The sequence below is a fragment of the Phalacrocorax aristotelis genome, chromosome 3, assembly GCF_949628215.1.
Source record: "Phalacrocorax aristotelis chromosome 3, bGulAri2.1, whole genome shotgun sequence".
Lineage (NCBI taxonomy): Eukaryota > Metazoa > Chordata > Aves > Suliformes > Phalacrocoracidae > Phalacrocorax > Phalacrocorax aristotelis.
In genome coordinates this window covers 1,688,534-1,707,607 of record NC_134278.1, presented here as the reverse complement: position 1 = coordinate 1,707,607, position 19,074 = coordinate 1,688,534, and the positions used below count along the sequence as shown (strand labels likewise).

General features: G+C 58.2%; 2 protein-coding genes across 5 annotated transcripts in view; one reads left to right on the top strand and one right to left on the bottom strand.

Annotated features, from left to right (window-relative positions):
• EFR3B (EFR3 homolog B) overlaps positions 1 to 5,538 on the top strand; it is a 39,305-nt gene extending 33,767 nt beyond the window's left edge. For 3 of the 4 annotated variants that reach the window (XM_075086432.1, XM_075086433.1, XM_075086430.1), the window contains exons 15-23: positions 101 to 262; positions 603 to 734; positions 829 to 896; positions 2,203 to 2,330; positions 3,569 to 3,660; positions 4,192 to 4,240; positions 4,570 to 4,676; positions 4,883 to 4,932; positions 5,277 to 5,538. In XM_075086432.1, coding sequence (XP_074942533.1) covers positions 101 to 262; positions 603 to 734; positions 829 to 896; positions 2,203 to 2,330; positions 3,569 to 3,660; positions 4,192 to 4,240; positions 4,570 to 4,676; positions 4,883 to 4,932; positions 5,277 to 5,382 — 894 coding nt within the window. In that variant the 3' untranslated portion in view covers positions 5,383 to 5,538. The remainder of the gene's footprint in view (positions 1 to 100; positions 263 to 602; positions 735 to 828; positions 897 to 2,202; positions 2,331 to 3,568; positions 3,661 to 4,191; positions 4,241 to 4,569; positions 4,677 to 4,882; positions 4,933 to 5,276) is intronic. The other variant, XM_075086431.1, reaches the window with a different exon arrangement.
• Positions 5,539 to 9,568: 4,030 nt separating this feature from the next.
• On the bottom strand, positions 9,569 to 11,759 carry POMC (proopiomelanocortin). The gene is made up of 2 exons (XM_075089813.1): positions 11,264 to 11,759; positions 9,569 to 10,626 (listed from the first exon to the last, which is right to left on the bottom strand). The coding sequence occupies exons 1-2, from the start codon at positions 11,390 to 11,392 to the stop codon at positions 9,988 to 9,990; spliced, it is 768 nt and encodes a 255-aa protein (XP_074945914.1). The 5' UTR covers positions 11,393 to 11,759; the 3' UTR covers positions 9,569 to 9,987.
• Positions 11,760 to 19,074: the final 7,315 nt, after the last annotated feature.

Genomic DNA, 19,074 nt, shown 5'->3' with positions numbered 1-19,074 from the left:
TCCTTTCCTGGGCCCTGCTGCTTGTCTTTCTCTGCGTTGATGGTGGCGTTGCTCACAGGGGATGCTCAGGAGGTGACAACATCCTTCCGTGTCCCCACAGCATGGCCAGCAGCTCTACCGGCACATCTACCTGATATGCAAGGAGGAGAGCAACGTGCAGGCTCACTACGAGGCTCTCTACAGCATGCTGATGCTCATCAGCATTGAGCTGGCTAACGAGGAGGTCGTGGTGGACCTCATCCGCCTGGTGCTGGCAGTGCAGGTAGGCAGAGGGGAGCTGGGGGTGCTGCTGGTGCTCAGCACCGTGGGGCGGGTGGGCTGGGATGCGATGGGAAGGAGCCTCTGGGAGGGCGAGTGTTTTGGAGCTGGGGTCTCTGAGGAAGTGGGTGCAAGTGCCTCACCTGCTCTCAGCCTCTTCCACCATAGTGGGATCAGACCAACACACCAGGGACAGACCGCAGTTGCTTTGGCAGCCTCTGATTTCTGCAAACCCAAGCTCCAAAAGCTGGGATGTTTGGAGGGCAGGTGATGCCACGAGGTGGATGGAGACCACGCTGGGGCCTTGTCCATCCTCCTCTCATGGGGCTGTGTCTCTGCTGCAGGAGATTGCCCAGATCAATGAGGATAACTTGACAGCGTACAACCGCTGTGCGCTCTTCGCCCTCAGCGCGGCTTACCTGAACCTCATCAGCCAGCTCACCACCGTGCCCACCTTCTGCCAGCACATCCACGAGGTGCGAGGGAGGGTCTGGGGACGTGGCAGCTCTGGCATCGGCTCTCCTGGCCACCCGTGGGGTTAAAGCTTGGCTCCTTGCTTGTCTTCTTCAGGTCATCCAGATGCGACAGAAGGAAGCTCCCTATCTGCTGCCTGAAGATGTGTTTGTGGAGAGACCCAGGTAATAGCTGGGAAAACACCTTTTCCCCTACTACCTGCTCCTGAGGGGTTGGCATCTGCAAGATCGTGGGCGATAATGGGTTTACCAGCCCTTCACTTGCTTGTGCTTCTCTCCTTTCCCATCTGGGGATGGCACAGCGGGAAGGACATCAAGAGATTTCAGCCTGTTTAGAAGCTGAGGAGGATCCCACGCAGCCAGGGAAGGGGGTGGCTGCCACAGCTTGTCCTCACAGCCAGCCAAATGCTGGGGTGGGCTCTGTGGGCCGATCCCTCCCCTAGTCTGACAGTGGGATGGGTGTAGATAGAATCACAGAATCATTCAGGTTGGAAAAGACCTCTAAGATCACCAAGCCCAACCCCCAACCCAACACCCCCAGGCCTCCCAAACCATGGCCCCAAGTGCCACGGCTGCACGGTGTTTGAACCCCCCCAGGGACGGTGACGCCCCCACCTCTCTGGGCAGCCTGTGCCAGGGCCTGACCCCTCTGGCAGGGAAGGCATTTTCCCTCACATCCAACCTAAACCTCCCCTGACGCAGCTTGGGGCCGGTTCCTCTCGTCCCATCACTGGTGACTTGGGAGCAGAGACCGACCCCCCCCTCACTCCAGCCCCTCTCAGGCAGCTGCAGAGAGCGAGAAGGGCTCCCCTCAGCCCCCTCTTCTCCAGGCTAAACCCCCCCAGCCCCCTCAGCCGCCCCCCAGCACACTTGTGCTCCAGACCCTGCCCCAGCCCCGCTGCCCTTCTCTGGACACGCTCCAGCCCCTCAAGGCCCTTCTTGTCCCGAGGGGCCCAAACCTGAGCCCAGCATTCGAGGTGGGGCCTCCCCAGGGCCGAGCACAGGGGCCCCATCCCTGCCCGGCTCCTGCTGGCCACACCAGTGCTGACACAAGCCCGGGGGCTGGTGGCCTCCTTGGCCACCTGGGCACACCGCTGCTCTGCTGTGCGGCCGCCTGGAGGATGCCTGCTGTGTGCTGACCGTCCCCAGGGCTGGCTGGGCTGTCCCCTTTGGCATGGGTCCCATTTGGTGGTGAGGCCCCCAGTGAGTGCCGCTGCTCTCTTGTGAGATTCTCTAGGTCAGGGTGGTCCTTCCCAAGCACATCCATATTCTTCTTGATGGGTCGAGAGCCCTTCTGGGCATCTGGCTTTGCACTGGTGTGTGCAGAAATACCATGATGTGTCCGGCTGTGCTGAAGCTAAGTGAAGCCACGAGAGCATTCTCTGACCCAAAGGGACAGAAACCCTGCTGACACAGTTTCCCTGGCAGGAGAGATGCCGCCATCTCCATTGGATCTTTTCCATCTCCGTAGGTTGAGCAAAAGCCTTGACCGCCTGGGCCCGGAGGTCTTCTTCTGGCAGAGCAAGATCAGCGAGGTGCTGGGTGGCAGCGGCTACAACTCAGATCGGCTCAGCACACCCTACATTCCCCAGCTGACGGGTACGCACCACCCTGGGGCATCCCAGAGAGCTGGGAGGGGAGGAAACCAGTCCCTCACTCTGCACAGTTATGGGGGTGTGAAGTTCTTGTGCTGGGCGTGGGCATGTTGGATTTTCTGCCCTCCTTTAGAGGTGTAGCCTTGTGGAAGCTGAGGCACAAAGCAGGAAATCGGGAGCTTCCTGGGACTGACACGTGCAGAGCTGCCTGGACGGAAGGAGCCGTGAAGCCCACTGGGCTTGGCTCAGTCCTCAGTTCACAGACTCCCAGACTGGTGGGGGTTGGAAGGGACCTCTGGAGATGATCCCGTCCCACCCCCTGCTGGAGCAGGCACCCCCAGAGCAGGGGCACAGGGCCGCGTCCAGGCGGGGGGTGAATGTCTCCAGGGAAGGGACCCCACAGCCTCTCTGGGCAGCCTGTGCCCCTGCTCTGGCACCCGCACAGGGAAGGGGTTTGTCCTCATGTTCAGGTGGAGCTTCCCGTGTTCCAGCTTGTGCCCGTGGCCCCTTGGCCTGGCGTTGGGCACCACTGAAAAGAGCCCGGCCCCATCCCCCTGACACCCACCCTTCAGATATTTATAGGCACTGATGAGATCCCCCCTCAGCCTTCTCTTCTCCTGGCTGAACAAGCCCAGGTCTCTCAGCCTTTCCTCACGAGGGAGATGCTCCAGCCCCTGATCCCCTTGGCAGCTCTCCCCTGGCCTTGCTCCAGCAGTTCCCTGCCCTTCTTGCACTGGGGGGCCCAGAACTGGCCGCAGCCCCCCAGATGTGGCCTCACTGGGGCAGAGCAGAGGGGGAGGAGAACCTCCCTCGCCCTGCCGGCCACGCTCCTTTCCATGCCCCCCAGGACACCGCTGGCCCCCTTGGCCCCAAGGGCCCGGTGCTGGCTCAGGGTCACCTCGCTGCCCCCCAGCACCCCCAGGACCCTCTCAGCAGAGCTGCTCTCCAGCAGGTCCCCCCCAGCCTGTGCTGGTGCGGGGGGCTGTTCCTCCCCAGGGGCAGGGCCTTGCACTGGCTCTGGCTGAATACCCTGAGGTTCCCCCGGGCCCAGCTCTCCAGCCTGGCCAGGTCGACATCCAAACCAGTTCTGCTGGTTTGGATGAATTTGGGTAAACGGCTTAGGTGGGCTGCTCCCCTGGGGATGGGACCCACAGCCGTGTTCCCCCCGGGGCTGCCTGTGATCACCCCGCTGCTCCCGATGTGGCTACAATTAGCTCTTCTTCCCTTTCTCTTCCTCGGCAGATGAAGATCGCTTGTCCAAGAGGAAGAGCATTGGCGAGACCATTTCCCTGCAGGTCGAGGTGGAATCGAGAAACAGTCCTGAGCGAGAGCAGGTACCACGTTACGCCAGAGCTGCCCAGGCTGCCTCATCCCTTCGGCGCCGCGTGCTTTTAGCAGCCTGACAGGGTGCAGTTAAGCCCTCTCTAATTCTTCATTTGGCTGCATGCGTAACTGCTGTGCTGGCTGCAAGCGCAGGGGCCCGTAACCCAGCCCTGGCACGTCTGGCAGAGAGCGGGGTCGGAAAGACCCCGACTCCCCCTGATGTCCGTCCCCCCCAGGTGCTGACCAGCCCCAGCCTGCAAAGGGAGCCGCACAGCAAGAAGGGTCTCGCACTGCTGTCTGCGTGGCAAATCTTTATTTTCCTTGTATGCATATTTCTTAGCAATGGGAGCCTTCGGTGAGGTGTGAGGCCTGGTTAGTCCAGCCTGAAGGAAAATAACGCATTTAAAAATGGAGGTTGCTAGGAAAGATATTGCTGATCTTTAAGGACAGACTCTGTTCTGGTGCAAAAATACAGCCTGGTTCTGGGTTGCTGTGATCCCAGAACACTTGTTGAGCCTCGTCTGCTTTCCCCCTTCCTTTAGAGAGCACCAGCGGAAGAGATCACGTACGAGACGCTGAAGAAGGCGATAGGTAAGCGAGGGAGCCGGCCGTGGTAGGGAGAGGGGGAGGCTGGCGTGCTGCGTGCGTATGGGTGCTGTCACCCCTGCGTCTGTGTGTGCACACCACGGATGGGTGGGTCCCCAGCGCCTCGCCATGGCAGCATCGCACCCAGGTCACGGCGCGGCTGGGCCTGGGGGTGTCCCTGGGGGGGCTGGTCCCAAAGCCAGAGGCTGGACACCCTCTCCTTGGCTTCCTAGTGATGCCCAAATCCATGCTGCCTGCTGGGGAGGTGGGCAAGCAGCACGTGGGTGGTCCCTGCTGGTGGGGAGCAACTGAGAGCCGTCTCCCCTCTGCTTCAGTAGACAGCGTCGCCATGGAGGAGCAGGAGCGAGAGCGGAGGCGGCAGGTGGTGGAGAAATTTCAGAAAGCCCCGTTCGAGGAGATCGCTGCCCACTGCGGTGCCCGGGTGAGCTGGGGCTGTGGCACTCCCTAAATCCCCGCGCTGCTCTGCTGGGGAGAGGCGGGTGGTGATGGCGTGGCTCTGAATTTTGCCAGACCACCCTCCCACTGCTCTGGTGACCGGGAAAGGTCAACGGGGTGTTTGTCCTGTGTGTACTGCTGTGGTCCTCGGGGTACGGCCACACTAATACAGCCACTCTCTCTGTGTTACAGGCGACGCTGCTTCAGAGCAAGCTCAACCAGATCTTCGAGATCACCATACGGTGAGTTGGGGTGACAGCCAAGCACAGTTTGTCAAGCCACCCGAAAACCCGCTGCTGGAGTGTGTCTGGCCACAGGGCTGTGGGGCAACGGGAGCCATGGGTGTCCCCCAGCACGGAGACTCGTGTGCTGGGGATGGGTGCCAGCCTGAGGCCGGGGTCTTTGCGATGGCAGAGGGGATAAGCGTTGCTGGGAGCAGCCTCTGGTTTGTTTGCCCCAGTTTCCCCCTGCTGTGCTGGCACTGAGGAGACCTGCAACGGTGCAGGAATGCACGTTTTCTGCACCAGGCTTTGCTTCTTCACCAAATCTCTCTGTAAACCACCTCCTTCCATCTCTTGTGTTTCAGGCCACCGCCAAGCCCCTCTGGCACCATCACAGCCGCCTACGGCCAGCCCCAAAACCACTCCATCCCGGTGTACGAGATGAAGTTTCCAGACCTGTGTGTGTACTGAGGGCGGCCGTGCTTGGTAGGGCAGAGCCACCTCTGCACAGCTCGCACCCAAGGACCTCGGGGGAGAGACTGCTGACCCCGCAGGGAGCACATCCTCGTGCAGGACGGGTGGGGACATGGACACCGAGGCCGCCCCAAGATTTGTTGGCACCACAAACCCGTCTCCCGTACTTTATTTTGTGACTCTGCCTCCGCAGCCACATTTTGCGGCGGTTGGTGGTGCAGGAGGCTCGGGGCACAGCGGCGCGGGGAGGTGGGTATTTGCTGTGACCTCCCTCTCTGCTCTCGTTTTTCTGGAAGAGGAGAGGAGATGCTCTGGCTCTGGGCAGAGCACGCTGGGCACGTACATCTTCCCAGCATAAAGCAAACCCGTTCCCTGGGGAATCTCCCCCCCGCATCGTCTGTCGGCCACGTTGAGAGCCCCTGGCAAGGGGCAGGGCTGAAGCTGAAGGGTGTGAGACTGTAAAAGGCAGGAGGGGTCTGCGGTGCGGCATGCTGCAGCCCGGGGCAGCCGCAAAACCAAAGCCCCCCCGAGCTGGTGCCTGAGGCAGGTTGCTGGAGGGGATTACGGTCCCCCCGTCCAACTCCTGGCACTGCAAGGATGCTCCGGACGGAGGGCTTGCCCGGTGCAGCATGAGGGTAGCGATAGTCCCATCCCAGTGTGGGGGCACACAGCAGCCTGGCTGGTTCCAGGTGACTTGAAAACATGATTTCTTTGGGAAAACCCTTTTTTTTTTTTTTTTTGCCGAGGGAAAAGCCCACAAGAGCTGTGCCTCTCGCCTGGGTCACGGCAGGCTGCTCGCGGGGGGCTGGTGCGACTGACCCGCAGGCAGCGTGCCCGGGCGTGCAGCGGGACACCTGGAGCAGTGACACGAGGCACGAGCAACCACCAGGCTGGGGAATATTAACACATTAACCCACTGTTGTCATATTTTTTGGGTTTGGTTTTCACAGTTTTGGAGTTCCAGTCTCAAAGAATTCTTGTTTTTTTAAGCAAAAGGACTTTGACAAAGTCCAGTCTTAAATCAGCTAGAGCCGTAATCACAAAGAAACCCCAGCGCTGCAGGGAACAGCTGCGATAAGAGGTGTTTTGCAGGGTCTGCAGGGTGGACCCTGTTTCTGGCCGGCCGCGGATGGCGCTTCCTCTTGGATAAAACTGGATTTGGGCTGGGGGGGAGATGAGGCTATGGAGAGTTTTGCTTTAGACGCACATGGTAGAAAATTCTGGCTCCTGCCAAACCAAAACTGCAAGGTGAAGACGGTGGGGATGGGGAGGAATGGTCGCTTGGGGGCATTCAGCCATTCACGGGGTCTCTCTTGCTCCCAAATGCCTTTCAAGCGTCAGCGCTGCCTGCAGCTTCCCTGCCGTCACCCTCCGAGCAGCCTGGGGGTCCCTGGGGGTCTCTCGGGCAGCCCCTTCCCCTCCGGCCGGACACGCTGCTTCTGTTCTCACTGCACAAAGAGACGTGGGAGCGTCTCAAGCTGGAGACGAGGGAGCTGCTTCTGCGCGTCGCGGCGGGGACAGACAGCAGGCAGCCGCAGCCGCTGGGTGGTCGCACCAGCTCTGCCCGCGCCCCGCTGGGTTGCTTCACCCACGACCCATTTCTCTGCCACCTCTCGCTGCCGATCTTCAGGCAGTTGTTTTAAGCTGTAATTATACATTACCATCGCCCCCATCCTTTATTTTTTCTTTCCCTCAGTGGCAAATACAGTTCACGATTGCCCTGAGGTCACTGCTTTGTGTGGTCATGCTCTAATCTGGGTTTAGGAAATGGTCTAGCTTAAGAGACCAGGAAAAAACAGGGTTTATTTCAGTCCCTGGGCTGGATCACGGCATTCGCAGCGTGGCTCTGCCGGTGCCTGAGGCTCAATCCTTGCTGCTGTCTCTCCTCAGGGTCCTCACGTGTCTCTGTCCCCTGTCCCCAAGCCCTTTTTGCTCCCTGGGTTATGCCCAGCCCTGCTGAAGCCTGAATTTTGGCCAGGGCAGGTTTTGGGGTGGGCAGTAGGAACGCAAAGCAGGCTGCTCGAGGAAGGAGGGTTTGCTCCCGTGGCTGTTCTAATGAAAAGCACTAAAATTTTTAACAAAATGCAGTAGGAAAAGCAATTAACCCCCAGATTGTGTGTCTATGGGAAAACACATCCAAAACTCTTCAAAACCACAGCGAAGGAGGGAAGATGAGCACAAGTTTGTATGTGCTAAAGGAGGGGAGCCACAGGGGCACCACGGGGCACATCTTGGGATGCCCATCAACCCTTTTGGGGCAGAAAATACCCCTGGCCTCTGCTCCCAGGAGCAGCTCCCGGTGCCTCCAGTCCCAGTGCTTTTCCCTTGCTCCGCTCTGTGGGACCTCCCAGCTGGCTGCATCCCCCAGCATGTCTCACCACAGCCCCGCCACATTTTGGAACCCAAACTCCACCTGTAAATGTCCCCCCCCCGAGACACGCACACGGTGTAAGTGACCTGTTTGTACATCACGTTTAGTTTAGGAACTTGTGTACGTAGAGATGACAAAGTATATTTCTATAAAGTCGACCGTTTAGGTGCATGTGTGCGTTTCCATCTCTGTATTTCGGAGCACTGTGGCGTTTGCGTGTGTACCCGGGGCGGGGGGTGGGGGGGGAGTGGGTTGTTAAAAAGGGCCAAGAAGCCCTCGATATTTTCAAATGCACCGTCTTAATGCCCTTTTCAAATAAATATTGATGTTGCCACCTTAGGGGCTCTGCTGTCTTGGCGTGTTGCATGGCAGCCCTGCTCTGGGAGAGGAAGAACGGGTGGTTGCTGCTGGGATGGAGAAGGGAAGGCATGGGGTGAGGATGAGGATGGCCTCGGCTGTGGACAAGCTTCCTTCCACCAGCTCTGTGCCCAGGATCCAACCCACGCCGGGCTTCATCTTCATCACCCGTTATAATTCAGCATTCCCTCCGTTTTCCCCCCATCGCAGAAGCTCCCTGCAGCGCGCGGGGCCGTGGGGAAAGGTGTTGGGCTTCTGCTCACGGTGCGCGTGGATGTGCACAAATCCTCTTGCTGAGGCCCAAATGGGCAATAAAATGCCCGCGTGGCTATTTGAGGGGCCAAAACGTACGTGGCGTGCGCTGTGCCGCGTGTGCTCCAGCCACGCACGCGCGGCGCCAGCAGCCCCTCCGCTCCTCGCTACATTAAGGACTGACCCAGGACATCTCTTAGCTAAGGAGAGTCAGGGAAAAGCGCTAATACGAGTCCTGTTTTCCTTTAATAATATTTCCACCATGTTATACCAAATAAATGGGGATGCACAGCCCCATGCATCGCGCTCCCAAGCCCCAAAGCCCCTCCCGTTTAGGTCATGGATGGTGGTGGGCTCATCCCACTGGGGTATCTGCACGTGCTTTCCGTCCTTGGGTGAAACGGAAGGTGGTGGGAAGCGCAAAGCCAGCACTTCAGATCAGCCTTACGCTCTTAATCCTGGTGTTTTGCTGCCTGGGAAGCATGTAAAAGGGGGATGGGCATAGGATCGTAGAATTGTTAAGGTTGGAAAAGACCTCTAGGATCATCAAGCCCAACCGCCAATCCAACACCCCCAGGCCTCCTAAACCACGTCCCCAAGCGCCACGTCTACGTGTTTTTGGCAGCAATAAGGTGTTAGCTGGGCAGAGGTGGTCAAGATTTGCTTTTCCATGAAACTGGGTTTAAACCCAGCCTCCTCCCCAGTGCACCAACCCAAGGCACCCTCCCCAGGCCGCCCCCCCGCTTCGCTACGTGAGTTAGCAGCATGACTTTATAAATAATGACGCTTTCCTTAGTACTCAGCCTCTTCAGCATCCTCATTTAATGGGGAATTAATGAGTTTACCTGGTGGGTGGGTGCTGGGGGAGCCTGGCTCGGTCCCTTTGCTCCTCGGGGCAGCACCCAGAGGACGCTGCATTTCCCCAGGCTGCCAGCAATCATCGTCATCCCATGCCACATCGGCGTGATGCCCCTCTCTGGGACCGAAACACGCTTTGCTGGGGTGTGCAGGGGCCGGCCCTTGCCAAAATGCAGCCCCCAGTGCCCTCTCCGGGCTGGCTGCAGCGAGCCCAGCCTTGCTGGAGCCCCACGGTCAGCCTCTGTGAAGCTCCCGAGCTTGGGGTGCAAAATTGCCCTTCCTCCCCTCATCCCCCATTCCCCAGCACTTTCCTAGCCCTGTCTCTTTACCCCTGAGTTGCAGGATTTTACTTGGCGATTATTTTTTCCTACCCCCTTTACAAACACCGGGCACCCCCAGAGACATTGCCGACACCTCGTTAGCTTGCAAAAAAATGTAAATTTTTTTTTTTCTTTTTTTTTTTTTAGAATTCTTTTAATCCATCATTTACAGTATTGTACAGCTCAGTGAAAATATATGAAAATCATCCAGTGTGCTCCAAACTGGGCGTCATCCCCACTCCCCGTGCGTGTCCAGTGGGTGCAGCAAAGCGGTTGGCATCTTTATCCCTAACCTGTTCCCACCCAGTGAAACCCGGGAGCAGACCCGTTTGGAGCAGTAATTAAGAACGACATAACGAGTGATCTCTAAGTGAAACACATACCAGTGGGACACTAAAGCTATGGGGGGTGGGGGTGGCGGGGTGCCCCTTGGGCTCCTCCCCATCACTGCCCCTTCTTGTAGGCGCTTTTAATGATGGCGTTTTTGAAGAGAGTCACTAGAGGGGTCTGGCTGTGCTCCGAGGTCATGAAGCCCCCGTAGCGCTTGTCCTTCAAGGGCGCGTGCCAGCGGAAATGGCGCATGCGGTAGGAGCTGCCGGCCTTCTTCTCCTCCTCCTGGCCTTCCTCCTCCTCCTCTTCCTCCTCGGGCGGTGCCTCGGTGCTGCCGAGCACCAGCTCCCGCCTGAACTCCAGCGGGTAGCTCTCGGCCGACTCCTCCTCCACCCCGTTGGGGTAGACCTTGATGGGTCTCCTCTTGCGTCCCACTGGCTTTCCCCAGCGAAAGTGCTCCATGGAGTAGGAGCGTTTGCCTTCCTCCCGCTCCAGCCCGGTTCCCTGCTCTTCCTCACGGTGGGACGGCGGGATGGCGGGCAGCGATGCCGGTGGCGGGTTGCCCCCCGCTGCCTCCTCCCGTTTGTGCCCCCCGCCGCCGCCGCTGCTGCTGTTCCTCCGGCCGAACTTGTTCCAGCGAAAGTGGCTCATGACGTACTTGCGGATGCTCTCGGAGAGGGGCTGGAGGTGCCCGTTCCCCGGGTAGACGGGCGCCTCGGCCGACAGATCAGCCCTGCACGCCGCGGCGCACGCCTGCACGGAGCGGGGGGAGATGTGCGGGATGGGTGAGCGCATGGCCGGGGGTCCCTGGGGGGGGTTTGCAGGGGGCCGCTTGCACAGAGTGGGGTGTTTCACAAGGCGGTTTCATGCTTGTGCCTCGCTGAGGTCCCTGCGCGGGTGCCACCCCCTTGGCAGGGAGCTTCAAGGGCTGAGCCTGGAGCATCGTGCCCAGGCACCAAACCAACCCCGGGTGGCTGGAAACAGTGCTGGGGGTGGGCGCAGCCCCCACTGTGGGGTCCCTGGTGCAAACTCAGTGCCTGCAGAGGGTGAGCCGTTCCCGCTGTCCCACCACGGATGAGAGCAGGTCATGCTCTGCAAGCACCCTCGCGCGCGGGGCACAGCCGATGCCCAAGTTGCTGGTTCATCCCATGCAGGAGGGATGCTGCAAGCTCAGAAACTTGTTTTAGCATCATGCCCCAGCGTGAAGCCAGGAGGCACAAACCCACGAGAACCTGGGGGTCATGGGGCCCGCAGCATCTCCCCACATCGACGTGGGTCACCCCACGGTGTCGGCACCCCCATCATCTCCTCCCCCAGCCCACCAGACCGGTCCCTGAGGAGGGGTCAGAAACCAAAGCAACCAGAGGGCAGCCCCCATCCCCAGGCTTACCAAAATGCCGGCCTCGCTGGTGAGGTCCTGGCATTTGCTGCTCTCCCAGCACGGCCCGCTGGCGCCGGCGGGGTGCCAGAGCAGTAGCCCCAGCACCACGGGCAGGCTGCTCCACAGCACGCTCGGCATCCTGGCCGGGGGCGTGAGGCCGGGGTCACACGTGGGATGCGAGGGGCTACGGGCCCAGAAAATGTGCAGGAGCTATGGGGACAAACAGAAAACACCACCTCTTTTTTTTTTTTTTTTCCTTCAGGAGATTCTTTAACGCTTTCTGTGACGTGCCCACCTTACCCTTTCCCGTTTCAAAGTCACCTCTGTGGGCGTTGCAGGAGCGAGGGGTCCCCTCCTGCGGCACCAACCTGCCTCCCCCCAGCCCTGTGCCTTCCCGCAGGGCTTTGCCTGCGGAAGATGCTGCAAACCCCTCCTTCTGCAAAGCTTTCCTTCAAGCTCTTTGCCGAGGGCTGCTCCTCCTTACACCCCAGGAGCACGAGGGTGATTTTTGCCAGAGGAGAAACTGAGGCACAGAAAAGGGGCACAACACCCAGACCTGCCTCCCTGCCTGCACCCACATCGCTCCCGCTCGGCCGCACCATAAACCGGGCAACGTTCCCCTCTGCCTCTTCGTTTTGCCTTCCCGACAGAAAGGTGTCTCTCTGGAGCCCAGGCCTTTTGTCACTGCTACCGTAGGTGACAACCGCTGTCGGCGGGGATTGCTGCCGCCTCCTAAGAACCCCATAAAGATGAGTGATGCTGCAAGGGGGAAGCGTTAGGGAGCTGTCTTCAGGTTTCATCCCTTGCCAACCACTTGCGGCTTGCAAGCTGATTCCTCTAACAAATATACGCTCCCTCCTACCCCGTCCGCTTGAGTGGCCGCAAAACTCCTGCGTGGTGGGAGACACAACTGCAAGTAATATTAGGATTAGAAAAGTAATACATGAATATTTTACATTAAATAATATTGAAGTTGGTTTCTTGGCTTTTGGGAAAGGTTATGGCAAGAGCTGGTGGTGGCTGAGACGTGGTATGTCCCGGGGGCTGCTAGAATTAATCCAGGGACTGGCTGAAACCCGGGGGCTGGAGCGGCTGTTGCCGCTGTGTCGTCACGGATGAGGTTGGGGTCGGCTCCTGGATGCCCACAGGACCTGGCCTCAGGGTCCCTGAGGATGCCTGGGGGGCTTTTCCTCTGCAAACCCCAACTCTTTCCCAAGCAGCTGTATTTAACTCAGCGTGGACTCACGTGTCTCACCTTCCCCCACGCTGCAAGAGCTCTACAGGAGGAAAAGCCCATCCCACATTGAAAGAAAACAGAAGAAAAATCTCATTTTGGCCCAAAATGTGTGGCTGGAGGGGAGAGCTGAGCCTCCCCTCTGGTGCAAGAGTTGCCAGGTCGACCCTGGATGGAGGGGGCTTTCTTTGGCAGAGGGGGAAAAAAGAGCTGAAATTTATGACAGCAAACAGCAGCTCGGAAAGGGGGATAAAAGACCGAGACAGACCAAATTTAAACATAAAGGTTGTCTTTCTGACTTCTGCTGCAATTTGTGGGTGTTGCTGCCCAGGACCCCCCAGCACAGCAGCACGGAGGGTGCAGGGAGGCAGCAGGGAGCACCTCTGTAACACAGGAACACCCAATAATGCAAATAAACCCGATGTTAAACCGAGGCGAGAGGGCAATATGCCGGAGGCGGGGGGGAAGGATGCTTTTTATTGCCCATCCCTCGCCGGGATACCCCTGCCCGGCAGCCATCCATCGTGGCGTGTCACCCCTCCGCAGTGACCGCTCCCCAACAGCATCAAGCCCATATTTTTGCGAAGTTTCTTTCCCACTGTGCACCCCAAAACGCATCGGGGGGACCCTCAGGGCTGAGTGGCTGGTTTTTTCAGGCTTACCTGTGGCCGGGGTGGGAGCCTGACCGCCGCCGCGTGCCTTCCGTCCCCCTCTCCCATGCGCTCCCGGAGAGCGTCTGCCACTTGGCCGCTGGTCCCGGCGGCTTTTTATACCCCCGCACCGGCGATTGCATCCGCCGCCGTCTGCCGGAGGGAAGGGGGGGGCGAGAGGGGAGGCGAGAGGGACCGTTCCAGGTACCGAACAAAAGATGAGCAAGCCACGGGCGTTCGCCGGATCCGGCCCCGCAGCGGATGGAGGGATTAGCATCTCTCCACGAACCGCAGCCGGCAAAGTTTTCCAGGCGATGCTGCTAATTGCATTTGCAGCTTTGGAGCTGGGGGGTGTGCGGGGGGCGGGGGGGTTGGATGGAAAGTCCTTCACCAGGTACCAGCCGGCACTGACAGCGGTGGGTTTGGCACAGGTTGTTTATTACCGGTGCGCAGGACAGGCGCATCCATCGCTCCTTGGGCTCTGGCGTGGGTGGGTTTCGTGCTCTAATGGGTGCTGAGGATTTGGGGTTGTCCTTCCATGGGATAAAAGGGGATTTGGTTAAAAGCAGATCTCTCAGGACAGCAGCGGCTCCTCTGCCCAAGGCAGGGTGGGCGCAGGCAGCGGGAATCTGCCCGACGTACCAGGGAGACCTGCGGCCACTGGCTTTGGGTGCAAAAGCAGCAGGAGAGTGTTTTCCAGCCTGGGGGGTGGCTTTTCCAGAGCACAGTTTAAGAAGTTTGGCCAGGCTCCCTTTCTGTGCCCATCTAACCCCAGCATCTCCGCTCTGCTCGAGCTGGATCAGTTCAGGCTGCAGACGCTTTCCCTATCGCACAGCAGCCCAAAGCCCAGAGGAACTCAGGTTTTCTATAAGGTTGGCCTTGGCTGCCCTATATTTAAGAGCAGTGGTGGCTTCCAGGAGGCTCCTCCTTGCACCTTGGCCAAGCCTTGCACAGGTGAGCAAGAGGGATGCTCCGACCTCTGCAATGTGTTCAGCCCAGGGTAACACCTTGGGGCAAGCCTGGAAGGGGGCTGGGCGCGATGGGGGATCTGAGGGGGTTGGAGTGATGGGGAAACTCATCTGGTGCCAAATTTCCAGCCCCCCCGGGAGAGCTGGTCTGTGCCTGGAGGGCTCAACTATCTTTTTCCACCCAAAAGAGGGTGGCAATATGCAAACCACCCCGGGGATGGCTGTGGCTTTGGGAACTCCTGGCTCTACCCAGGGTGGTTTGGGGTAAAACCACATCCCAAAACCCAGCAAGGCCCCGTGTGGGAGGTTTAACAGCAGCAGGATGGTGCTCAGAGCTGGTTTACCAGGGTTTGCACAGCCTTTTACAGCCGTGTCTCACGTGTTTGAGGCAAATTTGCCTCTGACCTTGTTCATCACCTCCACTGGCTGTCCTCCACAAGCATCCCGTTGGGGTGGCACCAGTCCTCAGCCGCATGTTGGGATCATGGGATGATTTTAAGATTTTTAAGGTCTTTTTTTCTCCAGCCATGGGCTTACCCAGGTGGAGAAACACACCTGCGTCGGGGTTTTCCATCCCCAGGATGTAATGCCAATGTGGACTTTGAAGGCTGGGCCATCCCCCCAGAGCACCTAACAGTGACTTTTGTCAGGTCTGGGCTCAAGCAAGGCCTACACATGGGCTGTGAGCATCCCTCCCACCAGCTCCTATGAAGCACAGTTGTTGATTTACATGCTTATGAGAAGAAAAACTTCAGGGCACGGCAAAGCCACGCAGGGAATCTTACCCGCAAGGAGTAGATGTGGTCTCACCTTGAGTGGGGGAAGGATTTGCTTCTATTTTACTCAATGCAATCTTCTGCAGGGAAAGGAGCCACCCCAAAAGCAACCTCCTGGGGAGACTAGGACTCTGGGGCTGGAGGGATCTGGAGTGTGGTTGAGCCACCTCATCCAGATATCTATCTGCCTTGGGGTGGAGATGCTCCATCCTGAAGAGCCTCCTCCGGAGATCCTCCCCTCTTTCCAACAGCCAGAGAAGAGCCTGAACATAAACAAAAAGGGTGTGGATTGTCCTTCGATGGGCTGCAGACATGTGCATCTCCTTGCCAAAGGATATGGGGGTGCAACAGGTTCACCTGAGTACCCCAGGACTGGATGAAACCCACCATAGCGGGTTACTAAAGAGGCAAAGCACCAGAGGTTCAAGGAATAGCTTCTGCAGCACTTCAATTTGGTTCACACCTTCTCTGGACCCCAGTCCTCCCCGGATCCAACCCCAAATTATCCGCATCTCACCGCAGCACCCGTAACTGCGTCAGCTGCCTCCATCCTCCCTGATGGATCCCCCGATCCGCAATATTTTTCCATGACGGAGAGCTATTCTGAGATACTTTATGGCCCAAACTGGAGCTATGATTCCCACTTTAAAGGCTCTTTCGTCTTCATTAGGCCAATCTGAGCAGTTTATGTTTATAAGGAAGATGCAAAATCTGTTTAGGAAACCTCGTTCAGCGGAGCGGCTGCAGGTGAGGGGCTGAGATGAAGCATCCTCTGCCACAGCTTCAGCAGCCGTGCTGGATGCCTCTGTGCTCACCAGTCTTGCAGCCGGTGCTTTCAGGCCTCCCTCTCGGAGACAACCACAGCCAGAGCTCACCCTCCCCACTGCCGGTGCCGGGGAGCACGGCATCTCCCAGGGAAGCTGGTGCCCCAGCATCTCTGGAGGATGCAGGAGAGCCACCTCCGCCGTTGGCATGCTGGAGTGACCAGCTCCCCCTCCTAGCACAGGGCTGTTCCCAGTGTAACAGCAGGACATTCGTATTTTATTCCAAAGCTTATTTACCTTTTATTTTTTTTCCAAAGAGAGTCCAGTGTGTGGATGCAGCCGGCTCCCAGGCAGATGAACAGGAGTGGTGGGGAACCAAGACTACAAGAAATGGACCCTCCAGTGGGGAGAAAATCCCATTAGGGGGAACCTCTTGTTTCTTGTCCCTGAGCAGAGGAGAGCGAAAGACTACCCAGGACCATATAATTACAGTGTACACATACTTGCAAGAGCAGCATCCTCCAGCCCCTGGACCTGAGCGTGGCCAGCAACAAGGCTCTGCTCCAGCAAACTGCCCAGCTCTGGAGACCTCCCTTTAGGGGTCCCTTGAAAGAGATCTGGTGGCTTCATCACAACCTCGTAAGAGCCACATGCTGAGGACGCGCAGCCCTTTCCCGACAGCGCTGAACGCGTGGGTGAGACATCCGTGGGTGAACGGGCTCGTTAGGCGCGTGGTTTCTGGCCTTTCCGTTTTAATTTGGAGAACAGGTTGCACCTGGGTGTGAATGAGCTCTGGGGCTGGGTGTGAATGTCGCAGCTGTGTTCAAATCCCACGGGATGTTGGGCAGCCGTCCTGCTGGGCTATAAACACCACCATCACAGGGTGAGAGGTGCTCTGGGGCTTGCAAAGACCTTGTGACAGCCAGGGAGGTCTGTCCTAGGACCCGCATGTCCCCCCAGCACAGCCACACGCTGTTGGGTGCCAAGTCAGACCCCTTCTCTGTTACCTCGGGACAGATTTCCTGCAGTGCTTTGCAGACAGCTGACCCATCCTCTGTTGAAGCAGGTCTCCTGGGCTCAGCACCCACTTCTGCTCCTGCCCGGGTGCAGCTGGTGGGGTGGAGAGCGGTGCTGAGGACCCTGATCCATCCGGACCATCTTCATCTCATATTTAGTCAAATGGGATGAGGATGGATCCCCAGGGCCGTGCATTAAGGGCTTGTGCGGGGTATAATGACCAGGGACCCAGGAGACATCCAGATGAAGAGATAGTTGAATCACCACCATAAAACTATCTCCATTTCCTGAAGAGTTTAAAGCCAGAAGACACTCACAGATGGTAAATCTGAGCCTTGGAGCCAGTGGCTGGCAGATCACCCATAGGATTAGGGCTTTGTTTGGGTGCATAAATGGAGGTGATCACATCTGTGCACACCTGGAACTGTGGTTTCAGGCTGGTGTTGATCAAGGGGTCCCTTCTGAACCCACCTGTGCATGCCTTGAGTCCCTGACAGGTGGTGAAATACAAGCCGTGCACCTTGCTCTTGGAGGAAAATGCTGACTACAGGCCCGTCAGTCTCACTTCTGTGCCTGGTAAAATTATGGAGAAGATTATTTTGGGAGTTACTGAAAAACACCTGAAAGACAAGGCAGTCATTGGTCCCAGCCGGGGCGGGGGGGAATTTCACGAGGGGAAAGTGCTGCCTAACACATCTGGTTTCCTTCTATGACAAGGTCACCCACCCGGCTGACCAAGGAAAGCCAGTCCATGTGATCGTTTTGGATTTCAGTAAAGCTTTCGATACGGTCTCTCACAGTCTCCTCCTGGACAAAATGCCCAGCACAAGCTGGGTAAACATGTCGTGCAGGGGGTGGGCAACAGGCTGATGGGTCGGGCTCAGAGGGTCAGAGTACATGGGGTTACATCGGGCTGGCGGCCAGTCACTAGCGGGGTTCCACTGGGATCCGTCTTGGGGCCGGTGCTCTTTAATCTCTTTGTTAATGACTTGGATGCAGGACTGGAGGGAACACTAATGAACTTTGCTGATGGCACAAAGCTGGGGGGAGCTGTTGGTGCTCCCAAGGGCGGCGAGGCCCTGCAGAGGGGTCTGGACCCACCGCAGAGCTGGGCAATCACCAGCCCTATGGAGTTTAACAAGGGCAAGCGCCGGGTTTTGCCCCTGGGGCAGGGCAGCCCCGGCTGTACAGACGCCTGGGGAGCGAGGGGCTGGGGAGCAGCTCCCCAGGGAGGGACCGGGGGGCTCTGGCCGACGGCAGGTTGAACACGAGCTGACAGCGTGCCCTGGCAGCCAAGGGGGCAACCGTGCCCTGGGGGGCACCGAGCCCTGCATCGCAGCCAGGTGAGGGGGGGGATTGTCCCGCTCTGCCCCGCGCTGGGGCGGCCTCACCCCGAGTGCTGTGGGCAGCGTTGGGCGCCGCAGGACATTGGGGGTATAAAGCTACTGGAGAGTGTCCCGAGGGGGCCGCGGGGCTGGGGAAGGGTTTAGAGGGGAAACCGTACGAGGAGCGGCTGGAGTCCCTTGGGTTGTTCAGCTGGAGCAGAGGAGGCCGAGGGCAGCCTCATGGCGCTCTGCAGCTCCCTCCCGAGGGCAGGAGGGGGGCAGGTGCTGGTCTCTGCTCTCTGGTGACCAACGCCAGGCCCCGAGGGGATGGCAGGGAGATGTGCCAGGGGAGGGTTAGGCTGGGCATTAGGGGAAGGTCCTTCCCCCAGAGGGTGGTGGAGCCCTGGCACAGGCTCCCCAGGGAGGCATCACGGCACCAGCCTGGCGATATTCAAGCAGCACTTGGACATGGCCCTCAGAGACACGGTGTGAATTTGGGGTGTGCTGTGCAGGGACAGGAGCTGGGCTCGATGGTCCTTGTGGGTCCCCTCCAGCTCAGGGCATTCTGTGACCCTGTGATGCTTGCTCTGTTGTAGTGTTGCTGTAGGAGCAAGAGCAGCTCTGAAGTTAGGGACCAGGAATCCCACCCCCAATTCCTTGGCCCAGTAGGCACGTGGTACCAGGTTTAAGTTCACGTGAAGGTGCTGAGCTCCACAGCAAGAGCAGCCCAGAGAAGCCTTCAGTAGAAAAAAAACAATCCTTGTTTTAGCTGGGACATGGCACCCATGAGTTTTATTGCGGAGTCCTTTTCTTTTCTTCCGGAGTCAAATGATTTACATAATGACTTTAAGAAAATCAAGATCAGACCTAAAATGAAGAAAGAAATAGCTGTGTGGCATGTGAACTGGTGGAACTCATTGCTGCCCTGCCTAAGCTTACTTATGTCAGTGCCTTTCCTCAGCTCTATTTATATGATAAAATCTAGAATTGTGCCTGATGCTCTTTGATTTGAACCAAAATTGGGCACCTCTCTAGGAACAGAAAACTAAAGGCATTTGAGGATCTGACTGATGTCACTCTGATATT